The following is a 24,096-nucleotide window of genomic DNA, read 5'->3' as shown; positions in this document are numbered from 1 at the left end:
ATGTTGTTAATTTTTTTTAGGCAGCATATTGCTCTTGTGTAGTGCGTAATTTGAACTGAGTCACATCCAGGTGTTTATAGCAGGGCACAATTGGGTTGTAGTTGACGGCACTGCAAGTTTTTCTCAGTGGGGCAGTATGGTGTTCAGAGGGGTAGAGAATGTTGCACTAAGGTGAGAGCTGACGAATTTGGAGCTGGGGAACCAGGTTCAGCCTTCATAATCAGTCCCCAGACCACTCTCCTGAGGGAGCACATTCCCATGCTAGACCTTAGAAGGTCACACAAAACCTTAGAAGCCCTGGTGTCTTAGCACCAGCAGGTGAACCCTAGCAGTGTCAAGTGTGGGTAAACCTTGAAGGCCTGTCCACCACAATCCATACTGAAGTTCACCTCCAGTCTTGCGGGCAGGCCTATGACGCATTACACCCTAGAGCAACAGTTTACTCTGTCACTGAGGTCACAGGACCCTTGAGAAGGGCCAGCTGTAGGGTGGTGCCACCGATGTGACCACACCTGGTGCTGACTTTGGGTGGGGGCGTCAGCAACAATAATAATGTCATGATAACTCTGGTGAATAATGTTCTTCCTAGAGAGAGATCGGAGTTTTGTCTAATGGAAGTTTGACTCATAGAAAGGTAGCGCTAAGGGTTAATGTGCCTTCTGCAAAGAACATGTACGATGAAGATCACAAAGTGCACATAATGTAAATAGGTCAGTGGGTTACTGCTTTTGTGAGAGAGATCCTTTTGTTACTTTCAGTTTATAAGTTAGAATCCTAACAGTGAGCTATTAACTGGCATCTAAGAGCTGAATGAAAACTGCAAGGCAAATTAGAGCGTTATGTCCCCCCCCCCCAATCTTTGATTATCCTAATGTTGCAAAATTTGTTAATTTGTATATAAATCAATTCTGATTATTAAAGAGAACCCCCAACCATGGTAGTATGGTGGTCAAGTGACTCCTACACCTTGTAGTCCTTTGTGTTTTTTAACATTTCCTATACAGTGATTTACACACGTATAATTGATTGTCTCAGTGTAATGTGTGTGATGGGACGTGCTCGGACACCCTACACTGGTATAAGTTGCTCTGTAAATCAAATTAAATGCATCTGAGAGAGAGTGTGATTATGGAGACTTGAGGGGAACTGTTAAAGGGCGGTAGTGAGGGATTCTGTGGCGGGGTACCAACAAACATTGCTGCACAGGGTGCCACCAGCGCTAAAGCTGGCCCTGGCCTTGAAGCCAGGCTGCCTCACCCATTGGTCCCTCCTTTGGCCTTGTTTCAGCAGTAGTAGTTGTAACTCACAAGGGATCAGCGATGCAGTATTTACACACACACACCAAACAAAGTTCACAAACTTCACAGTCTCTCTGCTTCATGCGATTCACTTTCAACGTGTGCTGCCTGCTTTGGGGCACTGGAATTATACAGCAAAGGAGGACAAAATTATGCTGCAGTGTAGACTAAATTATGCAGCAAAAAAAAGTATGCAGGGTAATACAGTACATTTTCTGATACTTTATTTTTTTGACATTTTTACACATGCTAACAGTCTCTGGAGAGATGTTGCCTTATTAGTACCAGTGTAACATACAAATGCAGCAGTGAGAAAGGTAATCAGTCAACCTTTGCAAAGGGTCGTCCACTTCGCAGCAACAACAGAAGTCACATTTTTTAGTAACTTTTGATCCATTTGAGTTAGAAACAATTTACCAGTTAAAATTGTCAGATTATACAGCAAATATATTATGTGGCAAATCTGTCAGAGCCAAAATTATATAGAAAACATTTCCAAACTATAATATTTTGCCATTCATGTTTGAACTGCTCTTGTAGAAAAAAGGAGAAGTGCTGATGACAGAAACTCCATGGTTTGGAGACAAATGGCTTGTGCTTTCACTTTTTAGAGTATTTGGGACATTCTATGACTGGAAAAATATCCCACTTTGTGAATATATTTTAATGTCAATACCCCTATTAAACCTTAAATAATCATTGTATTTATTGGTTGAATTAAATAACATAATAAGCTCTAACTTTTCAGTGAAATGCAAAGAAATAATAAAAATTAGAATGTTTTGCGCATTCTGGCCACACCTCTGACACCGCCCACTGATCCCATCATCTGGTTATTCCCGCCCTCTGATTCTCTGCCCACAGTTCCCCTACTTTCTTTTCCCAACTTCGACCACTGCATGAAATAAGAAACCAGCAATAACTATATCAAACTGAAGCTACAGAAAGCCACATTGGAAATAATACTCTGGTTTGAGTCTCAAATGTGTAGAAAGGAAAGACAACACAAGGCATTTAAGTTACCATCATACACTCCTGCAAAAGTGGGGTGACTTTATGTACCTGCAGAGGCACTGGTACTGTTCTAAGCCACTGTGGCTCATTTCATGCTTTGTAGTTTAAACTCCTTCAGATATAGCCACATGAAACCTCAGTGATCACCCTTCAGAATTTCCTTCCAGTGATCAATCTGCTGGCACTTTAGGGTTAATACCATGATGAAACATAGAAATCCCAAACCACCTTATCTAGTACCGGCAGTGGTAGCAGAAGAAAAAAGCAGAGACAATCATGAGAGTTTGTAATCTTTACTACTAACTGGAATTCCCCCATTCACGTAAAGGGATCTTGTGAAAGCTTTACATAATGCATTGAAGTTTTAATGTGACACGCTTAAGATCTGAATTCACGACAGGAGACTTCAGAGCTCAACCAATCATCAATACAGGCAGCCTCTTGCTTACTCCTTGAAATATTTCTCCCTTTCAAATGGCATGTATTTCCCCACCCCACCTGCTATATACACTTTGTTAGGATGAATGGCTTCAGAAAAAGCTGGTCAGGAAATGTTTGTTTCCCATAAGAAGATATAAGATAGGACAGGACCGGTATGGAGCTAATGGTCTGGCCAACGTAAATTGTCTTACCACCATTTCTGTCCTTCCTGATTGCAAGCTCATTTGCTATGAGCTTTTGTTACTGGTATCTGGAACCAATATAGTAACCAAAGAACCAGTAGTAAGGCGTCACAGAATATTTGGCAGGCCTTGGATTACTTTCCGAATAGTTTCAAGGTTTCAATCTCAACCTCAGACCGGTGTCTGAGTAGATATCTTGTGATGTTTTGTCTGTAGGGAAGGAAAGTGCCTTTGCCAAGTAAACGCAACAAACTTAGTAGGTTTAGGACATGCAAACTCTTAATGTCCCAGGGCTGTTGCAATTATTCATGTACTCCTGGGCACCATACAGAGAAATGGCGGATCAGAGAGGTGGTTTGCGGGTAGGGACATGGATAACAAAGAGACATGCACCCTGAATCAAGCACGCAATCTGGAACAACTGACCCTGGGTAAGGAAGTAAAGACAGTAATACGATTGACTCAGTGGGGGCCGAGGAACCATGAGCTCTTGCGATAGTTCATCTCCGGCAGCATTGTTGGCCAGGCTCCTAGAGGACGAGTTCGAATATAGGGTGCAACAGGTGCTGTAAACCATAAGCTTTCTGTGCTTTCATTGTAGAGTGTACATCAAAAGGACCGCAAGAACTGTGTCTTGAGTTCCAGGCGACCACAGCAACAAACAGGATTATTGGAAGCAACCCCAGGATTAAAGGTAAATAAGCATTTTCAATGCAATAGGGCTCACATTTGGGAGCGTTTCAGCTATTGGCATTGTAAACAACAATGCCTTTTATTTAGAAAAGGCATTGTTATTTCTAATGCCAATAGCTCAAACTATCACAAATACGAGTTCACTTTAATGGTGGCCGTGCCCCTTTCTTTAGACACTGCCCGCCGTATTCAGGTTACAGTGAGCAGTGTCTAAAGAAAGGGGAGCGGTCAGCCCTAAAGTGAAAGGGTGTATGGGGTGCTTTCACTCAAAGCTAAAAAAAAAAAAATTAAGAAAGCTTCTGTAGCGCGGCCGCAAAAGTGAAAGCAACCAGCACTGTGCATTAAATATTTAAATAGGCACAGCTGCTAAAGTGAAAGCAGACCGCGCCGTTAATTAAATAAGTGAGACCACTATAGTTAAATCGGACCGCGCTGTAATTTAAATAAATACATTACGAGTAATATAAAAGTGTGTGGCATGCTGCGATGCCATAGGTGGAATAGGGGAAGATCATTAAAGAAAATAGTGCTCACAGACTACATAAAGCAGACTGTGTAACAACACAAGTAAAAAGTCCAATCGTCATGAGAGGTTACAAATGCAGACAAAGCAGTACCAAGGAGGGACTACTGAGCCTATTTACAAATGAAAAGCAACGATTTCACAAGAATAGTAACAGGAGCTAAATGAAAAGATGGGCGGAGCGTCTATGCCATACCTCAATACAGCATGACTCGCAGAGCAGCGCACGCGCAGCTCAGGCTCGACCGAAAAAGGCAGTGAGTGGAGAGACATCATGCTCTGGAGAAAAAGCATAAGCAGGAGAGACTGAGCGAAATCCCAGAACTTATCACAGAGTCCTTAAGCAGCATGAAAATAGGCAAGTCTGCTGGTTCTCTTGTAAGATGCATCTTCCTAATTCTGTGATGACTGGCAGCCATACTACAGAGGATCACTGAGGCAACAAAGGAAATCTTTTTTCGCCAGAGATAAAGACCTCGATAACAACCTTAAAAAGCAGGTTTCCAGTAAAAAAAAAAACTTTACAAAAAATGCGGAGGCTCCAACGCCTCCTCACAGCTGACAGAGCACATCCAACAACCAAGGCTGGAAGTATGAGTCACTACTGGTTCATGATCACACTACACATCTTAACCATTTCCTATAATTTCCGATACAAGTCTGTAAATGTGGGAGCCATTTCAAAAATATTTCTATCATAAATAAACAATTGTAAGTTTGAGCTAATCTTTTCACAGCAGTTGAGATCATCTTTTGGCCCAGATCAACCTCAACACGTCCTCAAAACAATTGTCAGAAACTTGAAATATCAATATTTTGAGCGAAAGTGTCAAATGGAATTCAAGACACAGAGCATCGAACTGTTCAGGCTATCTTCTTCTAGCCTGTCTGTATCTTACTGTAAGCTGAAGAAAAAAAATAAAACTCCATACCTTGGCCAAACGTCATCTACCTTCATTGCGAAGGAACATTACTTTACAAGAAATCTTTACTTCCTTCAGGTTAACACATGCTCTAGTAAGTCTGCTTAGTCCAACATGACTGGCCCCGCGCTCTACCCACCATCAAATCACTTAGCTCGTCTGCTATCTCCTCCTGCATCTGCTTTTCTCTCAGTAAACACAGTGCACTGTTTCAGTGCACAATATCAGTAGAAAATAAGGAGCGCATGGAACAATTGTCTACCTATGCCTTCTAAACTTAAATTGTTCACAGCAACATAAGAGGATCTTCCCATTTCTTTTCGATGTTCTATATTAAATTATCAGGACTAATAGTTAGCTACATAGATCTACGAGATCTGGTGCCTGGTTACTCTTCTTTTTATATAAATATAAATATCACTCCATGTATCTCACAGATTTTTGTCCTCAAATGATTTACAGTTTAAAAGGCCACCAAAGGTGATAAATAACAACCAATCAAACACTGGCAAGGGTCTACACTAAAAATGTAATCCAAATAAATACTTCTCTGACTTTTAAGAAGGCTCCAATTGAGACAAGCGGCTGAGCCGCTGCTCCAATTGCTGTATGCCGTCATGGGGGACGGCAGTCTACCTGGACACCTGAGAACAGCCACCCACTCCTGATCCACAAGGAGGGTATGCCTGCGCATCATTGTGCCTCCTATAGGCTGATCACCTTATTCAACTACAAAGTCAAATTCCAAACTTTCCTTCAAAGGACAAATAAGAAATACTTTCTTGTAAAACATCTATACCACACATCAAAAATAATTTACTAAGCTTCTTGAAGAAATGCTGATTCCAAACCAAATGCAGCACAAACACAGCTACCATCCAGATACTTTCTGAACATTCTTCATATTACGGCTCTAGGGAGATGAAGAACAAGTTACTTACCTTTGGTAACGCTTTTTCTGGTGGATACAGTATCTGCCTGTGGATTCCTCACCTTCTGAATACCCCCTGCGACTGCATTCTGTGGAAATTCTTTCCTAGCTCTCCCACGTCGACGAGGACGTCATAATAGCACGGCTCCGCTCGCGACTCCGAATGACGTCATCCGAGCCATAAGAAGACCTAGTCGGCGTGCTGACGTCAGTTTCACCCATTTCTTCCGTGCCACTGAGGCAAACGGGCGGACCGACACATTTTCACATGTATATGTGGTATACAAAATATATATCTACACAATTGCAAAACCAATAAAAGCATAGAGAGAAAGCAATAGACCAAGCATTTCCCACTATTAAAACATAAGCATGATTAAGACATTTAAAAAAAACACTCATGTTAAACAGTTAAAGCATCTTTTTGGTAGAAACAGGTGGACAACGGGGAGGCGGGTGGGACAGTGAGGAATCCACAGGCAGATACTGTATCCACCAGAAAAAGCGTTACAGAAGGTAAGTAACTTGTTCTTCTGATGGATACTTCTGCCTGTGGATTCCTCACCTTCTGAATAGAATCCCAAAGCTGTACCTCTCCCAGAGGAGGGTGTCCATCTGACTAGACCAAAACGTCTTGCAAAACAGATCGAGCAAAATGGCCATCCCTCCTAACCTCCGTATCTAAGCAGTAATGCTTTGCAAAAGTATGAAGGGAGGCCCAAGCTGCTGCTTTGCAAATATCAATAACAGGAACACCTCTAGCCAAAGCAGAAGAGGAAAACTTAGCTCTAGTGGAATGAACTCTGATACCTTCAGGAGGGTCCTTCTTGGCCAAGGTGTAGCAAATCTTGATGCACAAGATAATCCACCTGGAGGGAGTCCGCTTGTGCACATCCTTGCCATTCATCTTCCCAACATAGCCCACAAAGAGCTGATCATCCAGTCTAGGACTACTTGTTCTGTCCAAAAAAAAGCTGATAGCTCTCTTAGGATCCAAATGATGAAGTCTCTCCTCCTCCTTGGAAGGGTGAGTGGGAGGATAAAAGGTGGGTAAAGTAATGGACTGTCCCATATGGAAAGGAGTAACCACCTTGTGAAGGAAAGCAGCCCTGGTCCTTAGAACCAAATTATCTGCATGAATGATCAAGAATGGAGGCTTCGGACTAAGAGCCTGAAGCTCACTTACCCTCCTAGCCGAGGTAATGGCATTCAAGAAAACTGTTTTAAAAGAAAGAAGTCTCAAAGGACAAGTATGAAGAGGCACAAATGGAGAACGCATTAAAAAGGTAAGAACGAGATTCAAATCCCACTGAGGCATAATGAAAGGAGTGGGAGGAAACTTATTTGTAAGGCCCTTAATTAACCTCATGACAATGGGGGACTTAAATAAAGACGGCTGGTCTGACAAACATAGAAAAGCCGACAAATAGCCCTCAACAGTGGCCACAGCACAACCCTGCTGGTCCAAGAAGAGCGAAAACTGAAGAACATCTGACAAGTGGGCCTTTAAAGGATCAATGGACCTCTCTCCACACCATTTAACGAATCTAGACCATCTGGAAGAGTGAAAAGACTTGGTGGAGTGTCGCCTGGACGATAAAATAACATCCACCACATCCAGTGGGAGAGAGAAGGAACTCATGTTGCCCGTTCAATCTCCAGGCATGAAGGTGCAGGCTCTGGAGGTAGGGGTGTAGAACCTGCCCCTGCGACTGCGAGAGGAGGTCTGCCCTGAGAGGGAGACGGAGCGGAGGGTGCGATGAGAGGTGAAGATCTGTGTACCACATTTTTCTTGGCCAATCTGGGGTGATCAATATGACTTGGGCTCGGTCTTGACGAATCTTTCTCAGAACCCGAGGAATCAAGGGCATGGGAGGAAACGCGTAAAGGAGTTGTGAGCTCCAATCCAATTGAAACGCGTCTCCCAGCGCTCCCTGCATGGGATACTGAAGACTGCAGAACAACGGGCAGTGCGCGTTCTCGTGGGTGGCAAACCGGTCCAACCGAGGAGACCCCCACATCTGCAAGATGTGATGGACCACCTCTGTATGAAGCCGCCACTCATGGTCAGCATGAGTAATGCACACTGAGACTGTCCACACGAACATTCAGCACACCTGCTAGATGACTTGCAAACACACAAATCTGATGGTTCTGAGCCCAGGACCAGAGTCGCAGAGCCTCTCGACAGAGAAGATATGACCTTACACCTCCCTGTTTGTTGATGTACCACATTGCGGTAGTGTTGTCCGTCGGGACCTGAACCGACTAACAGCGAAGGGAAGGAAGGAAAGCCTTTAGTGCCAAACGTATCGCCTGCAATTCCAGAAAGTTGCTATGAAGCAACCTTTCCTCTGGAGACTAAAGAGATTTGACCTCCAGATACCCCAGATGAGCACCCCACCCTACGGTCGAGGCATCCATGATCACTGTGGCCACAGGTGGAGGAAGCTGAAAGGGCTTTCCTTGAGACAAGTTGCCCTGCACACCCCACCAAGCTGCAGCTTCTCTGGAGATTCTGACCTTCTCCCCGAGATCTCCATTGTGTTGATACCACTGCCTGCGGAGACACCACTGGAGTGCCCTCATGTGCCAGCGCGCATGACTGACCAACAGTATGCAGGAAGCGAACAGACCGAGCAGGCGTAGAACCTTCACAACTGGAACAACCGCTCCATCGAAAAACAAAGTAATCATCTCCTGAATGTCGAGAACCCTCTGCGGAGGCGGAAATGCCCGACACACAGTAGTGTCCAGTATTGTCCCTATGAACAAGCAGCGCTGAGAAGGCACCATGTGAGATTTGGGTACATTTATTGAGAAACCCAACTTGAACAACAGTTGCGTTGTTGCTTTCAAATGGCGCAACACCAACTCCGGAGACTCTGCTTTCAACAGCCAGTCGTCCAGGCAGGGGAAAACAGGAACCCCCCGACCTTCTGAGATGTGCTGCTACCACCGCCATCACCTTCGTAAAGACGCGAGGTGTGGAAGTCAGACCGAACGGAAGAACTGCAAACTGGTAGTGATGCGATCCTACCATGAACGCGATATAGATCCGAAGCAACTTCAGGATGGGAAGATGAAAATACGCATCCTGCAGATCGATGGACACCATCCAGTCTTCTTGTTGCAGCGCAAGAAGAACCAGAGCCAAGGTCAACATTTTGAACTTTTCCTGCCTGAGGTAAAGATTCAAAATCCTGAGGTCCAAGATCGGCCTTAATCGACCGTCCTTTTTGGGGATCAGGAAATACCGGGAGTAGCATCCTTGACCCCTTTCCTGCTCCAGAACCACCTCTATCGCACCTTTCTGTAACAAGGTAAGAACTTCCTGCTGCAAAAGCAGTAAGTGGTCCTCTGAACACCAACCCTGGCGAGGAAGGTAAGGAGGAGGAAACTCTAAAAAAGGGAGGGCGTACCCATTCTCTACAAGATTTAAAACCCAACGATCTGAAGAGATCAGTTTCCAATCTTGTAGAAAGTGGGACACCCGACCCCCTACCGGACCAACATGTTCTAAGATGGGGTATCTAGAACTGCTTTCCTGACGTACCAGGAGAAGTGGAGGAGGAGGATTGCTGCTGAGAGGCTCCCCTAAGACGCCCTTTATTCTTCCCTCTGTATGATTTTTTCAAAAGGATTCTGCTGCTGCTGGCCCTGTTGAGTCTGCTGGTGGCCACGAAAGGAAGCAGCTCTTCCAAAACCATGATACTGCTTGTAGCCGTATCCCTTGGACTGCACCTGGAGGCCCAGAGACCTTGCAGTAGCCCTGCTATCCTTAAAACTCTGCACAGCAGTCAGCCTTTGGACCAAAAAGTCTTGACCCATCAAAGGGCAAATCCAGCAGAGTCGCTTGAACATCAGGAGAAAATCCGGATGATCTAAGTCAAGCTTGTCTTCTTGTCGCCACAGAAGACCCCATCACACGAGCCACAGAGTCAGCAGTGTCCAGACCTGATTGTATCACTTGACGGGCCACAGCTTGAGAATCAGAAAAGGCCTCCAAGAAATTATTCCGATCCTCTTCAGGCAACTTTGGAGCTAGCTGCTTGACTGAATCCATCCGTGCATGGATATACCTTCCAAGAAGACAGGTTAGATTAGTGGACTTTAGAGACATACTCGCAGAAGAGAATACCTTCTTTGCTGCCTGCTCCATTTTTTTAGAATCCCCATCACCAAATATGGTAGGGAAAGAACCAGAAGATTACTTCAAACAAGAAGCCTGGACCACCATGCTTTCTGTTGATGGATGCAAGACAGAACAGCCGGATCCCCAGGAGCAGGCCTGTACCTTCTTGACATGGAACGAGAAACTGCAGGAGCAGACAAGGGCTTCTGCCAAACTTCCATTATAGGCTCCGTTAAGGCCTCTAAAGGTTAGCAGTGGTTCAGAGGCTGAAGAAGTTGTATTAAGAACCTCCGTAAGGATATTAGATTTTACGATTTTACCTCCACTGAGGGAAGTTGCAGATCAAGCAATTACTACGTGATAAGGAGCAATATCTTGTAATACTTCAGCCTTCTGGGATGAGAGATCATACTCAGGTGAAGTATCCAACCCTATGTCCTCCTGTAAGCCCTCAAACTGGTCCACAGACTCAACAATTTCTCCTTCCTCCCAATCCTGTGCATATTCCTCCTCCTCAAGGAGTCTCTGCTACCTCTTTCCAAGAGCGTTGTTTAAGAATCAGTGTCTGCAGTGAAAAGCGCGGCGCCGGTGAGGACATCAACGGTGTCGATGGAGGAGCCTCAGCTTCAAACCTCGGCGTAGATGAATTCAAGGCGGCATCAACTCGACAGCTGAAGGAGTCCGCGGATCCGGAGTGGGAGTCCGCGGAGCCGAAGTGGAAGACCTCGGCGCCGAGAAATGCCAAGCCGGAGTTGATGGCAAGAATGGCACAAAGGGTGCTTGAGCATAATGGTGAGGCACACCCAAGTTAAAGGACTAAGGACCCACAGGGCCCGAAGGCACACCAAATGGATTAGAGGCCCTGGCAAACATGCCAAATATCGCATTAAGAAAATGCGTAGGGTCTGATCCAGGAACAGGAAAAGGAGGATGTGGATCAGTACCTTCCTGAAGCGCAACCACCTGAGGCTGAACTGGAGCCTGCGGAGCCGGGGACAGCGCCCGCACAGGTGAAGCCACACGGCCTGGAGACGACTCCCTGGGGTTCGTTAACATGGCAGGAGTCGGAGAACCTTCATGTGACGAAGAGCCCTTGGACGCGGGCGACCTCGGAACCGGAGATGGAACCGGCGTCACCCGTGGAGATGGAGTTGGAGAAGGAGAAACAAAGTCCTGTCTTCGAAGTCGCTTAGCTGGAGAAGGCAACCTCGACCTCAAAGCCCTGTCCTTCGACAAACGGCGCCGAGAGCCATGTCTCCTCTTAGACTTCTTGCGTTTTCTTGACTTTGAAGTATGAGAAGACGACGACTTAATTCTTTTACGACCCCTCTTCTCCTTCTTGGCTCTGGCTATCAACAGCTTAGCTTTACGCTCCTTAATGGCCTTCGGATTCATCTTCCTGCAGCTTCGGCATTCATCGACATCGTGATCAGACGATAAGCACCAGAGGTAATCATCATGCGGGTCAGTGATCGATATGTGACCGCCACACTCTCTGAAGGGTTTAAACCCAGACTTCCTAGAAGTAGCCATTGGAAATCCTCAAGGATACAAAGTTTTCTCTATAGAAAATGGAGAGCCCCTAGAAAAACTGTCACGCGCTGACACCGCAGAAAAAAAGGGAACTGATGTCAGCACGCCGACGAGGTCTTCTTATGGCTCCGATTACGTCATTCGGAGTCGCGAGCGGAGCCGTGCTATTATGATGTGCTCGTCGACGTGGGAGAGCTAGGAAAGAATTTCTGCGGAATGCTGGCACAGGGGGTATTCAGAAGGTGAGGCATCCACAGGTAGAAGTATCCATCAGAATTAGTGTGTTCCAGGTGTACTGGACTAGTAAGCACTGTTCAATACAATTTATCATGAAACTCCTCTCAACATCTTCTCAATCAGAAAAGGAATGGAAAGTCAAGTTTTAAATGTGTTCATGTTGAAGTAAGCTTCTCGCAGATACACCAATACACTCTCCCTCCATAAGGAGCTACAGATTCTCCTGTAGCAATATTAAGCAAATATGTCCCCTTTCAAAGAAATTCAGGTTCACGAGCAACCACTTTTGTTCTGACAAGAACAAATCTTTAGTAAAAACAACCACCTCATTAGATTTGGGAAGTTTGAGGGCCTCTTTATTTTTCATGAAGACAATCTCAGCTTGAATGATGATTTGATCGGGATCTTTGAGTGAATTTGAGGGAATATCCGAAACGCAGCAAGTCAAGGACCCATCTATCTGTATTGACAGAACTCCTCTTACGGAGAAAGGCCAAAATGTTCCTTCCTCCCCAAGGGTCCTGCGTGAGGAGGGGTGGAGGAAAGGCCAGTGCAGTGATGAGCCTGTATCATCTATTGCCGTCCTGCGAACTGAAATGATTACCACCTTTCAGGTGCAGTGTATGTTTCAGATAGGCTGATGAAGGTGTGGCTCTGAACTATCAAGGAACAGAGCTGGTTGATGATAGAGCTGCAGTTGTACCCAATAGGGATGCATCGGTACGACTGACAAGACCCTTCATAAGGGGGTTGGCCTCTGCCTCATGGCAGCCCCTTCAAGGTTCTGATATACAGAGAGCCCCTCTATTAGTCACATCTACTAAAGCGATCATCCAGCTTCTCAAAAACAAAAAAAACTGAGGGATATTGTTCAAATAAGACAGGTATAAGTAGCCTAGACAACCTGCATCAAACTTTTGTCAACTATCACATTCACTTTTTCTAATTACGTTGACCTCTGTAAACAGCGTGGTCTATGAGTCAACTTACAACAATTTTGCCTGATTTAGGAAACATCAAACCCGATCTCGATATATCTTTGTCTAAACTTACTTTTCACACTATCTGTTTCACTTTGAATTTGAATTTGACAAATGGGGTTCTTTATAGTCACCTTACAAAGGGTAATTTCTCCCCAACATCCTAAAAAATGTAATTCATCAATGGTACAATTTTTTTACCTGCAGATGACTGATGCAGTGATTCTTCGTTTTGTCTACTCTAACTCCTCAGATGTGGAAGAAGATATATTGTCTCTCCTACATGTCACTCGATAATCATAAATGACGATGTATGACAGTGTATTTTCTCAATATGGTTCTTAACTGCATGTATGTTAAAATGATTTAATGTTTCTAGGGCCACTCTCAAAATAAAACTTACACAGGAAAAAACTGCAAAGGAGATAAAAAGCTCCTCTATGCCAGAAAAGTACTTAAGATGAACGCAGTTAATAAATTAGATACATGAATAAAAGGTTCACAAACTTTGTTGAATTATCTGAGCACTTTAATCAACGTAACGTTGATCCAAATTATGTAACTGTGCGTTTTGTTTTTACTGTTTTGTTTTACTATTGTATGTGAGCCAATAAATCCATTAAACAGGCCTTATAAGATTGGTGAGGTGAATCCTTTGGAATTCATACACACTACGGGTGTTTTGAAACTCTGAAATCATTGGTGGAAAGAATAATGAATATACTACGTTGTAAGTCATACTGCAAAGCAACCCAATTTAATTTTAAAAACTGCCTCTGATGAAGAGAAAGTGACCCATGTGAAATTCTTTTGGGCAGGGATCTATCCTTCCTTGATGACTAAATTAACAATTTTCATAGCCCTATTTCACTCTGTAAAAACTTGCCACACTTCTTTCATTGTCATTACTGACCTTTACAGTCCTTTTTAACTTGCGTAATTTAAATGGGAGCACATTTAAGGCTTTATCAGTTAGAATGACATTAACATATGTGCACATTGATCTTTCATCAACAAATTAAATGAATAGAACGTTTTTTTTTTGTTTGTTTTTTTAAATCACTCACCTCCAAAGCACTCTGAACCCGTTCCTTACTAGAGGGATTTCTTTTGAAGTTGTTGTTTGAAGTATCTGAATCTGATGAATCACTGTATCCGCCTCCATATAGAAGGCTATCGTTGGGCAGTAATGTCTCTGCCCACAGACGGCATACATTGTCTTTGCAGCAGGTCAACAGCACGTTACATACGGAACCTCTGCAGGAAAAATATGGATATTTAATTCATCCTTAATATCTTTTAATAAGCCATTACGTGTTATAATAAGTTAACAAGAATTTTTAGAATGCAATGAAAACATTTCATACTTGCAACAATCGGTTTAGAGCTGCTAATGTTATAGGTTCACTAGCTTTCCCCACCTACTGCTACCTGAAGGAGGCTGGTTCAGTATACAGAGTCGACCTATGTTGGGGTACTGTGCACGGAGTGCAGGAAACCCTTAGTGATAGTGTTTAGGTCCCTGAAAAGCAGAGCTCTCAATGTGTAGCTGTGGAGAGCAGCTAATGCTTATACAGGAGGGTGTTAAGCAATTTAATGTACCACTATAGTTTGTCAATAAGCTTTTCAGACAAGAAAGAACCCCACCAGGTGAGTAGAAAAATGCTTTATATTTATTACTAAACACTAACCTGGTATATCCCCTACTCAGAGATATTAATCACACACAAGGAATACTTTAGAAAGAGGTAAGTAGCATAGAAAAATATAGAGGGCCTAACCGGAGGGGGGTTGGGGGTGCAAAACACTGACTAAAATAGTGAGATGTGAGGCAAGTACGTAAGCGGAACTAGAACCCAAGGATGGATGACCCCAGAGGACACAAGGAACCACCAAGGTGAGAAGCCAGGGACTCCAAGGCGCCTGGGTGCAGAGTGCTTACACCGGGTCAAACGTCCATAGGATAACACATGGTAATTCGTGGATGGGATTTTACAGTTCAAGAACCCATACCAAAGGAACCACTTAAATTAAGGCAGGTTGGACAGCCATCCCACCCGTGGTTACCCCAGGAACCAGGAAACCTACACCACTGAGCCCAGGTGCATGGGGGTGAAGTGTTGTCAGAAACGCCCTTAGACGCTGTGACAGAGCGGGACAAGTGACACAGGTTAACAATCAGGACTGGTGGACACACATACCGTTCTCACCCCCTCTTGTCCCCCCACAGCAGGACGACTGGCTTACCTCGCCGGAAAATACGGCACAGACACAGGGACAACTGGGAACACTACACGGCATCCGACTCACCCCTGAGTGACGTCAGGGCGCAGCGGACGTCAAAAGGAGACGAACACGGACAGTGGACGGACGGCGATTCCCGGAGGAGCGGAGGCGAGGACTGGAGTAAAGGAGGAGAATCGAGAGAAGGAGAAGGAGACGCGTTGAGGAGCTGGTGCAGGGAGGAGAGCGGAGGAAGCGGAGAAGCGGACAACGGACGGCCAGGAGGCCTGGGATCCCGCGAAGCACCCCGCCACGTTACCAAGGGAGGAGCGTGGCTAGGATAGGTACGGGACCGCGTAGTGGGCTGGATCGGGAGGGGGGAAAAGCCGCCGACGGGAACTTAAAAGTCGGGGTTATGGCTCCTTCCTTCTTGCATTCCCCACCCCGTCTTTGCACTTATCACACGCACGGATAGAAATTGGTGCACTTGTTAGGGTGACTCCTCACACCCGGCCCCGGTAATAGGTTGAACCCTAAAGAAAAGGTTTCCTGACCCTGTCCCTTTGTTTGTTTCTCTTTCTTTTGGGGACCATACGCATCCTGGGGAGAGACCTATCGATTACATCCCGTGGGCCAAGGTACGGAAGGAAGAAGAATCGTCCAAGGGAGGAAGACCCCAACCCAAGAGAAACCACGGATCCTGCCATACATCCCAGGGAGAGACTTACTACTCGTTTACGCAAGCGATATACCACAATAAAACCTCACTTACCAAGCACACGTGTCCCGTCTGTCCCTGAAGTGCCGTCACAACTGGTGTCAGAAGTGGGATCAACATCCTACTCTGTCTGCAACAAGATGGAGGCCCTAATACAACACTAGATTCAGGGACAAGAAAAGCTCGGTTGGGCTGTCGAAAGGCAAATGACGTCAGCCCAAGCCGACTAGGAAGTATTTCAGAATACCATGAAGGCGCACCTTGAGACTATACAAAAGGCTACCCCAGAAACGGGGATGCCGGCTCCCACAGAACGAAGAATGCACGTTCCCCACCCATCCGGCATAGCTCTGCAGAAATACGTCTCTGGAGAGGATCCCGACGCATTTCTGACTAATTTCGAGAGAGCAGCACGGGCATGTGGATGGCCCGAGGACAAATGGCCCTTTTTCCTAGCACCCCTGTTATCCGCGGAAGCCCAGTCCGCGTATCAAGTTGCCAATCCCACAGGGGCCACCCCATACTCGGTAATCAAGGACGTTATCCTGGAACATCTCGGCCTCGATGCAGAGGCATACCGAGTACGGTTCAGGAAAGAGAGGGGGGTCGTTGGGGAAAACCCTAAGACATTATACTTCCGTTTAAAGATGGCCGCAGACAAGTGGCTGAAACCGGACTCCAGCACTAAGGAGGAGATAATGGCCCGAATCTATTTGGAACAGTTCATGGAAGCCGTACCCTATGGAACGCAGAGATGGTTAAAGCAACATCCCAACCAGACGGTGGCACAAACCATTGAAATGGCTACACAATTCGGTAGAGCACAACCCCGCTACGGCGCTGGGGACCACGAGAAACAGTCCAAAGCCATCCTTATGGGCCGGACCAAAAAGAAAGGCAGGGCACAACCAGAGGTCTTACGGATCAAGCCTGGCTGAATGGACCTACCATCACTACGAGGACTCCAATGTTATGAGTGTGGCGAATGGGGACACGTTGCCCGCCTTTGCCCCAGGAAGAGGAACGAGGAGCCTATGGAAGTCGGCTATTTACCCAAGACAGTGCTATATTCGGCGGAATTAGGTTCCTCCTATTATGTACGTGTAAGGATGAATGGGACAACCGTTAAGGCCCTATTAGATTCTGGGTGCAGACAATCAGTCGTGAGGAAATCCCTAGTACTCCCCCAACAGTATCTCGCAAACACTACGGTACACATGAAATGTATACACGGGTACGTGAAACCATACCCTCTGGCCCTTGTCCCGATAACGCCCCTCAACAGACCCACACACAAGGTGAGAGTAGGGGTAGTAGACACCTTACCAGAGGAAGTGATTTTAGGAGTGGACAACCCAGGTTTCCTATCATTGTTTAGGGAGGAATTAAGGGAGCAGGATAAGACCGGAGCAGCCTCTGCTCTTGTGAGCCCAGATCCGTGGATCATAGACCGTAGCTTCCGGTTCGCTCAAGCCAACGATCGAACCCTGTTTAACGCGTGGGAACAGGCCCACCAGAATCAAGGTAGAATAGGGGAGACCTACCCCCGGTTCATCATCAGAAACGACTTGCTGTACAGAGAAGGAAGAAAAGATGAGCCCCTACAATTATTGGTCCCTCAACCATTCAGAGAACAGGTCCTGTTTTTCGCACATACACATTTGACCGCCGGACATGCAGGAAAGGAGAAAGCTACCAATAGTGTGTTGAGATGTTTCTATTGGCCAGGAATCTATCGCGAGATAGAAAAGTATTGCCAAACCTGTGAGACGTGCCAAAAGAAAAACTCATACAGAACCCCTCCCGCACCCCTTCAACCGATGCCCATAGTCGGGGTCCCTTTTGAAAGAGTAGGCATGGACCTCATAGGCCCGCTACCCCGTACCCGGAAAGGTCATGTACACGCCCTCGTGATAGTGGATTACGCCACTCGTTTTGTAGAAGCCTTCCCGCTCCAGACCCCCACCACTAAGAATCTGGCAGAAAAACTGATCGAACTCTTCTCTCGAGTTGGATTTCCCAAGGAGGTGGTAACGGACCAAGGTACGCCTTTTACGTCGTGCTTAATGAAAGAAGTCTGTCATACCTTAGATATACACCAACTGCGTACGTCTGTATACCATCCCCAGACTGACGGACTCGTCGAAAGGTACAACCGCACCCTTAAAAGCACGTTGAAGAAGATGCTGACAGTCGAAGGGAGGGAATGGGACCGTTTACTTCCCCTGGCATTATATGTGCTACGTTCCCAACACCAGAGCAGTTTAGGCTGCTCTGCTTTCGAGTTATTGTACGGGCGACAGCCCAGGTCATTGTTGGAGATGACTAAGGACGCATGGGAAACAGAAGCAAGACAAGACCAATGTGCCTTGCTGGATTACACCAATCAGTTGAGATCCAAGATAGGCAAGTTGAGAGAGCTTGCCGGCTCAAAACTCGAAAGAAGCCAAGAAAGACAAAGAAAATACTATGACAAAGGTACCAAGGTACGAAGACTACAGTCCGGGGACTGGGCCCTGGTGCTTCTTCCCTCCTCCCACAGCAAATTCAAGAAGGAGTGGCAGGGTCCGTATCAAGTAAAGGAGAAGATAGGCGAGACCACATATCGATTACAAATGTCCCCCGCCAAGGTACAGAGCTATCATATCAACCTGCTAAAAAAATGGCTCGGTCCCCCACCTAAAGCGGCACACTTTCTGGTTCCCACCGGTAAAGAACCGAAATCCACGATAGGAGAACTGGTGGTGAACCCCGAGATCACGGAAACCCAAAAAAATGACCTGAATAAAACCCTAAAACCCTTCACACCGATGTTTTCAAACATGCCCGGCCGGACAAACCTAATAGAACACGGGATCCAGACGCTCCCTGGGAAGATCGTCCGGCAAAAACCATACAGGGTACCCGCAGCCAGGAGGGAGGCGATACGAAGGGAAGTCGATGAAATGTTACAGCTGGGAGTAATACGACCCTCAACAAGTGAATGAATGTCCCCCATTGTGATGATACCAAAACCGGACGGGTCTACGAGTTTCTGCATGGATTTCAGAGCCTTGAACGAGATCTCGACATTCGACGCCTACCCAATCCCGAGGGTCGACGAAATCATAGAGAAAATAGGAGATGCCCACTACATAACCACGTTCGACCTAACAAAAGGCTACTGGCAAGTACCCCTACGAGAAGACGACCGGAAGAAAACAGCCTTCTCCACAGATAAAGGACTGTACGAATTCATGGTACTGCCCTTCGGGTTACACGGGGCACCGGCGACATTTCAGCGTTTGATGAATACCATCCTGCAGTCCTATCCCTCCTTTAGTTTGGCGTACCTAGACGACATCGTGGTATACAGCGCCAACTAGACTGATCATCTACACCACTTAACCGTCATCCTCAATGCCCTTCGACAAGCCGGTCTGCATATTAATGCCAAGAAGTCGAAAGTCGCCTATCAAAGGGTCCAATACCTGGGGTATGTGTTGGGGGACGGCGTCATCGCGCCCCAGACCGCAAAGGTCAAGGCCATTTCAGCAACTCCATTCCCTACCACCAAAAGACAGCTTAGGGGATTTTTGGGGCTCATCAGTTATTACCGTAGGTTTATTCCTAAATTTTCAGAGGTAGCCGCCCCCTTAACTGACCTGCTACAGCATAACAGCCCGCAACACCGATTAAGGTCCCCCCCGAAGACGTAGTGCAGGCATTTCAGAAATTGAAAAAAGCCATCACAACACATCCCATATTAATCTCTCCCGATTTTGATAAAACCTTCATCGTAGCTACAGATGCCTCTGAAACAGGGATAGGGGCGGTACTATCTCAAATCGGGGTGGACGGGCTCGAGCATCCCATTCTCTATGTAAGTCGAAAGCTGTTTCCCCGAGAAAGCAAATATCCAACCATAGAAAGGGAATGTCTGGCAGTCAAATGGGCAATTGAAAAACTCAGATACTACCTAGAAGGCAAGTCATTTATACTTTACACTGACCACGCTCCCCTGAAATGGATGTACAAAAATAAAAGTCAGAATCCTAGGGTCCTGAGATGGTTTTTGTCCTTACAGCCATTTTCCTTTGAGGTTCAGCACAGGAAAGGGAAAGACAATGGCAATGCGGACTTCCTATCACGGTCCTTTCCTCTCCCCGAACGGGAGAATCCAAGGGGGGAGGTGTGTGACAGAGCGGGACAAGTGACACAGGTAAACAATCAGGACTGGTGGACACACATACCATTCTCACCCCCTCTTGTCCCCCCCACAGCAGGACGACTGGCTTACCTCGCCAGAAAATACAGCACAGACACAGGGAGGAGCGGAGCCCTTTAACTGGGAACACTACACGGCATCCGACACACCCCTGAGTGACGTCAGGGCGCAGCGGACGTCAAAAGGAGACGAACACGGACAGTGGACGGACGGCGATTCCCGGAGGAGCGGAGGCGAGGACTGGAGTACAGGAAGAGAATCGAGAGAAGGAGAAGGAGACGCGTTGAGGAGCTGGTGCAGGGAGGACAGCGGAGGAAGCGGAGAAGCGGACAACGGACGGCCAGGAGGCCCGGGATCCCGGGAAGCGCCCCGCCGCGTTCCCAAGGGAGGAGCGTGGCTAGGACAGGTACGGGACGGCGTAGTGGGCTGGATCGGGAGGGGGGAAAAGCCGCCGACGGGAACTTAAAAGTCGGGGTTGTGGTTCCTTCCTTCTTGCATTCCCCACCCCGTCTTTGCACTTATCACACGCACGGATAGAAATTGGTGCACTTGTTAGGGTGACTCCTCACACCCGGCCCCGGTAATAGGTTGAACCCTAAAGAAAAGGTTTCCTGACCCTGTCCCTTCGTTTGTTTCTCTTTCTTTTGGGGGCCATACGCATCCTGGGGAGAGACCTATCGATTACATCCCGTGGGCCAAGGTACGGAAGGAAGAAGAATCGTCCAAGGGAGGAAGACCCCAACCCAAGAGAAACCACGGATCCTGCCATACATCCCAGGGAGAGACTTACTACTCGTTTACGCAAGCGATATACCACAATAAAACCTCACTTACCAAGCACACGTGTCCCGTCTGTCCCTGACGCGCCGTCACAGACGCCAATAGAGGTTCGTGGAAGATCAAATCCTATGGAACCTGGTGACCAGGTTGGTGGAACCAGGATGCGGAATCCAGACAAGTAGAACCTGAAACCAGAGGATACCGAGTCCAAACCTCCCAGAGGTGATCAGGAGTACAATACCAGCCCTTGTAGGGGGTTCTAGCTGCAGCACGGTTAGGCTGAAACAGCAACTGTGGAGACCAGGCGACGATGCAGGAGCACAGGAGCCTTCCACGAGCTGTCCCATGCTGGTCGACAAGTGCAGGAAGGTCAGTTGCCGGCGGGACCGCCAACAAGCCTTGGCAAGTGCAAACAACAGTTCGGGGAGGAGATGCTGTGTTGCAGACCAGCAAGGTCTGTGGGACTAACCCAGCAAGGGTAAGTCAGGGTCAGCCCTCAGCATACAGGAGAGCCATCAGGAATCTATGGAATCCCCTCTAAAACCCTCTGGCAGCAGGCACAGGGAGTCGCAAGGGAGCCTCAATGGCACACAGGAGATGAAGGCCCACAATCCAAAGGATGCAAGCAGAACATCGTTCTTGGAGCTGTGTGGTGCTTCTTGGAGTTTGAAGGTCTTTTGTGGAGAAAGCCAACAAGCCTGGGCAATGACAAAGACGCTGGGCACAGCAGGGCGGAACGTCAGCTGGAGAGGGATTGCAGTCATTCAACTTGCAGGGAAGACTGGTCAGGCCTGTGGAGAACCATCAACACACCACCGGTCTTCCAGAGACGGGCGATCTCCGTCAGACAACACAATCAGCAAACCGGTTATCATCATAGAGGTGCCTGCAGATGCAGGGAAGTCACTCCTTCACTCCAAGGGAGATTCCTTCTAGCTGGGATGCAGTCTGAGCCCTTGGTGACTCGGAGGATGCACAGAGTTGCAGAACTTAAAGAAGCACAGGGATGAAGATGCAGCAATAATTTCCACCGGAGCAGTCTTGTATTTAGTCCTGGATCAAAGAACAGCAGAGTTCCAGTGTTCACCAACAGGCAGTCGGGTCTATAAGTTGTTGTCTCGGATAAATCTAAGGACCCACCCTTAGGTGAGCCCTTAAGTAACTTTAAAAAATGGGAAGGACCTCTTCTTTGGTGACCCACCTATCAGAGGGGGTCAGGGACGCTACTCCGCTGTCTTAGCCAGTAAGATGCTCCCAGGGCCAAGATTCAACATGACAGAATCAAATGGCCACCTGGAGGAGCAGTGGGCACCTCCTTAGGGAGGAGCCGGACAGGTGGGTAGTCACGTCATGTTCTTTGTGTGTTTTCATGCCAGAGCTGGAACCAAGGGCTCCTGAACTGGGCAAGACTGCTTTATGCAAATAAGGCACCAAATGTACCCTTCAATGCAGTCTGGTGGCTCTCGAAAGCACTCCCACCCTACCTAATTCTACAGAAGATTGGTCACATCTCTCCTACGCAGGAGATCCTTCCTTTGTTCAACTTCCCCTGCCCAAATAAAGCTCAGCAGCAGGGGCGCAGAACGCTGTCTTGGGCCGGAAGCAGTAAGGGCTGGCAGACAGACCCTGTAAGGCTATACAGGTATGTATTGGCGGTCCTCTAAGGAGCCACCCAGTACATGGTGTCATGCAACTAACACTGGAATCAGTGTACTTGCATGGTGTAGTTGCATGCTTCCAACATGTTTGATAGCAAACATGACCAGGTTCGGGCAGCCATTATGTAGTTAAACACCTTGACTTGCGCCAGTGTCCACTACATAGCTTATAATGGCTGCTCCATACTTACAACACCCAAAAAATGGAGTCCGGGGTTTGCAGGGGTACCTCTGCTCATGCAATTCCCCCACTTCACCCCCCCAGGTTGACTTACTGAGAATAGTCTTATACGTCCATAAGACGACCTTCCCTGCTATCTCTACTTGTAGGAGCCTCCCTTCCAGTAGCACATATTTCAGTACGTCGTCTTTTTCGATCTTTTCCACTTGCCAGGCATGCTGTTGTTTCAGTTATTTAAAATATTGGGTGTTATGTAGATAGTACTGCCGTTGTAAGGAACTAAAGGGGATTAATATCCCATCCTCTATGAGGTCGCCCAGCCTAGTCATTCCAATAGTGTCCTACTGTCCAACCAACACCCTTCAGTTTCCCAAATTCCTTCAAAGGTGTTCCTACCCACAGGGGTGTTTCTCGGTCACCCTGGTACCCCATTTCGTCAGTCTCTCTACCTCGTTCCTGGCGTCAATGGGCTTCTAGGTCACTGTCAGTAGGTTCTTTGACCCCCTTACCCCCATGTAGTTAGTGCAAGTATGAGGAGGTTTGGAATTGGGTCCTCTCCAGCGCATAAGTTGGGTTATTCATGAGCATATACCTCAAGTCATTGACCACAATTAAGTGTACTGCCTGGAAGTATGCCCGGATGTTGGGAAGGAGATGTCTCCTCTATACTGATTCCTCTGCAGTGTCACCTGTGGCACCCTAGGGTGACCCCATTCCATAGTGCGTCCGAACTTCACTATCTATTCTAACAAAAATGTTGTTTTGTTCCCTTAAAGACCTTAAAGACCATAAGGAGCATCCACTCCGGAGCACCCTCAGACCCCTGCCTACCTCACATCTTCCACAGAGCCGCCACGGCCATCGCACCCGAACTACGTTGGACGATCAACTGCTCTCTCAAGACCTCCAAATTCCCCAGCGACTGGAAACACGCCCAAGTCAACCCCCTCCTGAAGAAACCCTCTGAAGACCCGGCGGACCTCAAAAACATCAGGCTCATCTCGATGCTTCCATTCGCAGCTAAAGTCATGGAAAAGGCTGCCAACACCCAGCTAGCAAACTTCATCAAAGCGAACAATGTCCTGGACATTTCCCAATCTGGATTCCGCAGCAACCACAGCCCCGAGACCGCCCTACTCGCCACCACCACCAACATCAATTCCCTCCTTGACCAGGGCCAAATTGCAGCCCTCATCCTACTGGACCTCTCGGCTGCCTTAGACATCGTCTCCCACCGCATACCAGCCATCAAGCATTACGACGCCGGCTTCCACGGAAAGGCCCTCGACTGGAAATACTCATTTCTCATGGGCAGAACTCCGCGAATCAGACAACCACCCTACCTCTCGGAACCAACAGAGACCAACTGTGGAGTGTCCCAGGGATCCTCCCTCAGCCCCACCCTCTTCAACATGTACACGGCCCCCCTCGCAACCATC

The 24,096-nt window shown here is 47.2% G+C and overlaps 1 protein-coding gene across 2 annotated transcripts in view; it reads right to left on the bottom strand.

The window, feature by feature from the left end:
• The window catches only part of DMXL1 (Dmx like 1), a 1,781,042-nt gene that overhangs the window by 1,408,428 nt on the left and 348,518 nt on the right, over nt 1-24,096 (bottom strand). For both annotated transcript variants that reach the window (XM_085632653.1, XM_085632652.1), the window contains exon 8: nt 13,958-14,147. In XM_085632653.1, the coding sequence (XP_085488779.1) occupies nt 13,958-14,147 (190 nt within the window). The remainder of the gene's footprint in view (nt 1-13,957; nt 14,148-24,096) is intronic.

This window comes from Triturus cristatus, chromosome 2_1 (genome assembly GCF_964204655.1).
Source record: "Triturus cristatus chromosome 2_1, aTriCri1.1, whole genome shotgun sequence".
Classification (NCBI taxonomy): domain Eukaryota; kingdom Metazoa; phylum Chordata; class Amphibia; order Caudata; family Salamandridae; genus Triturus; species Triturus cristatus.
Note: the sequence above shows the minus strand (reverse complement) of the source record. Positions and strands in the feature narration are given on the sequence as shown.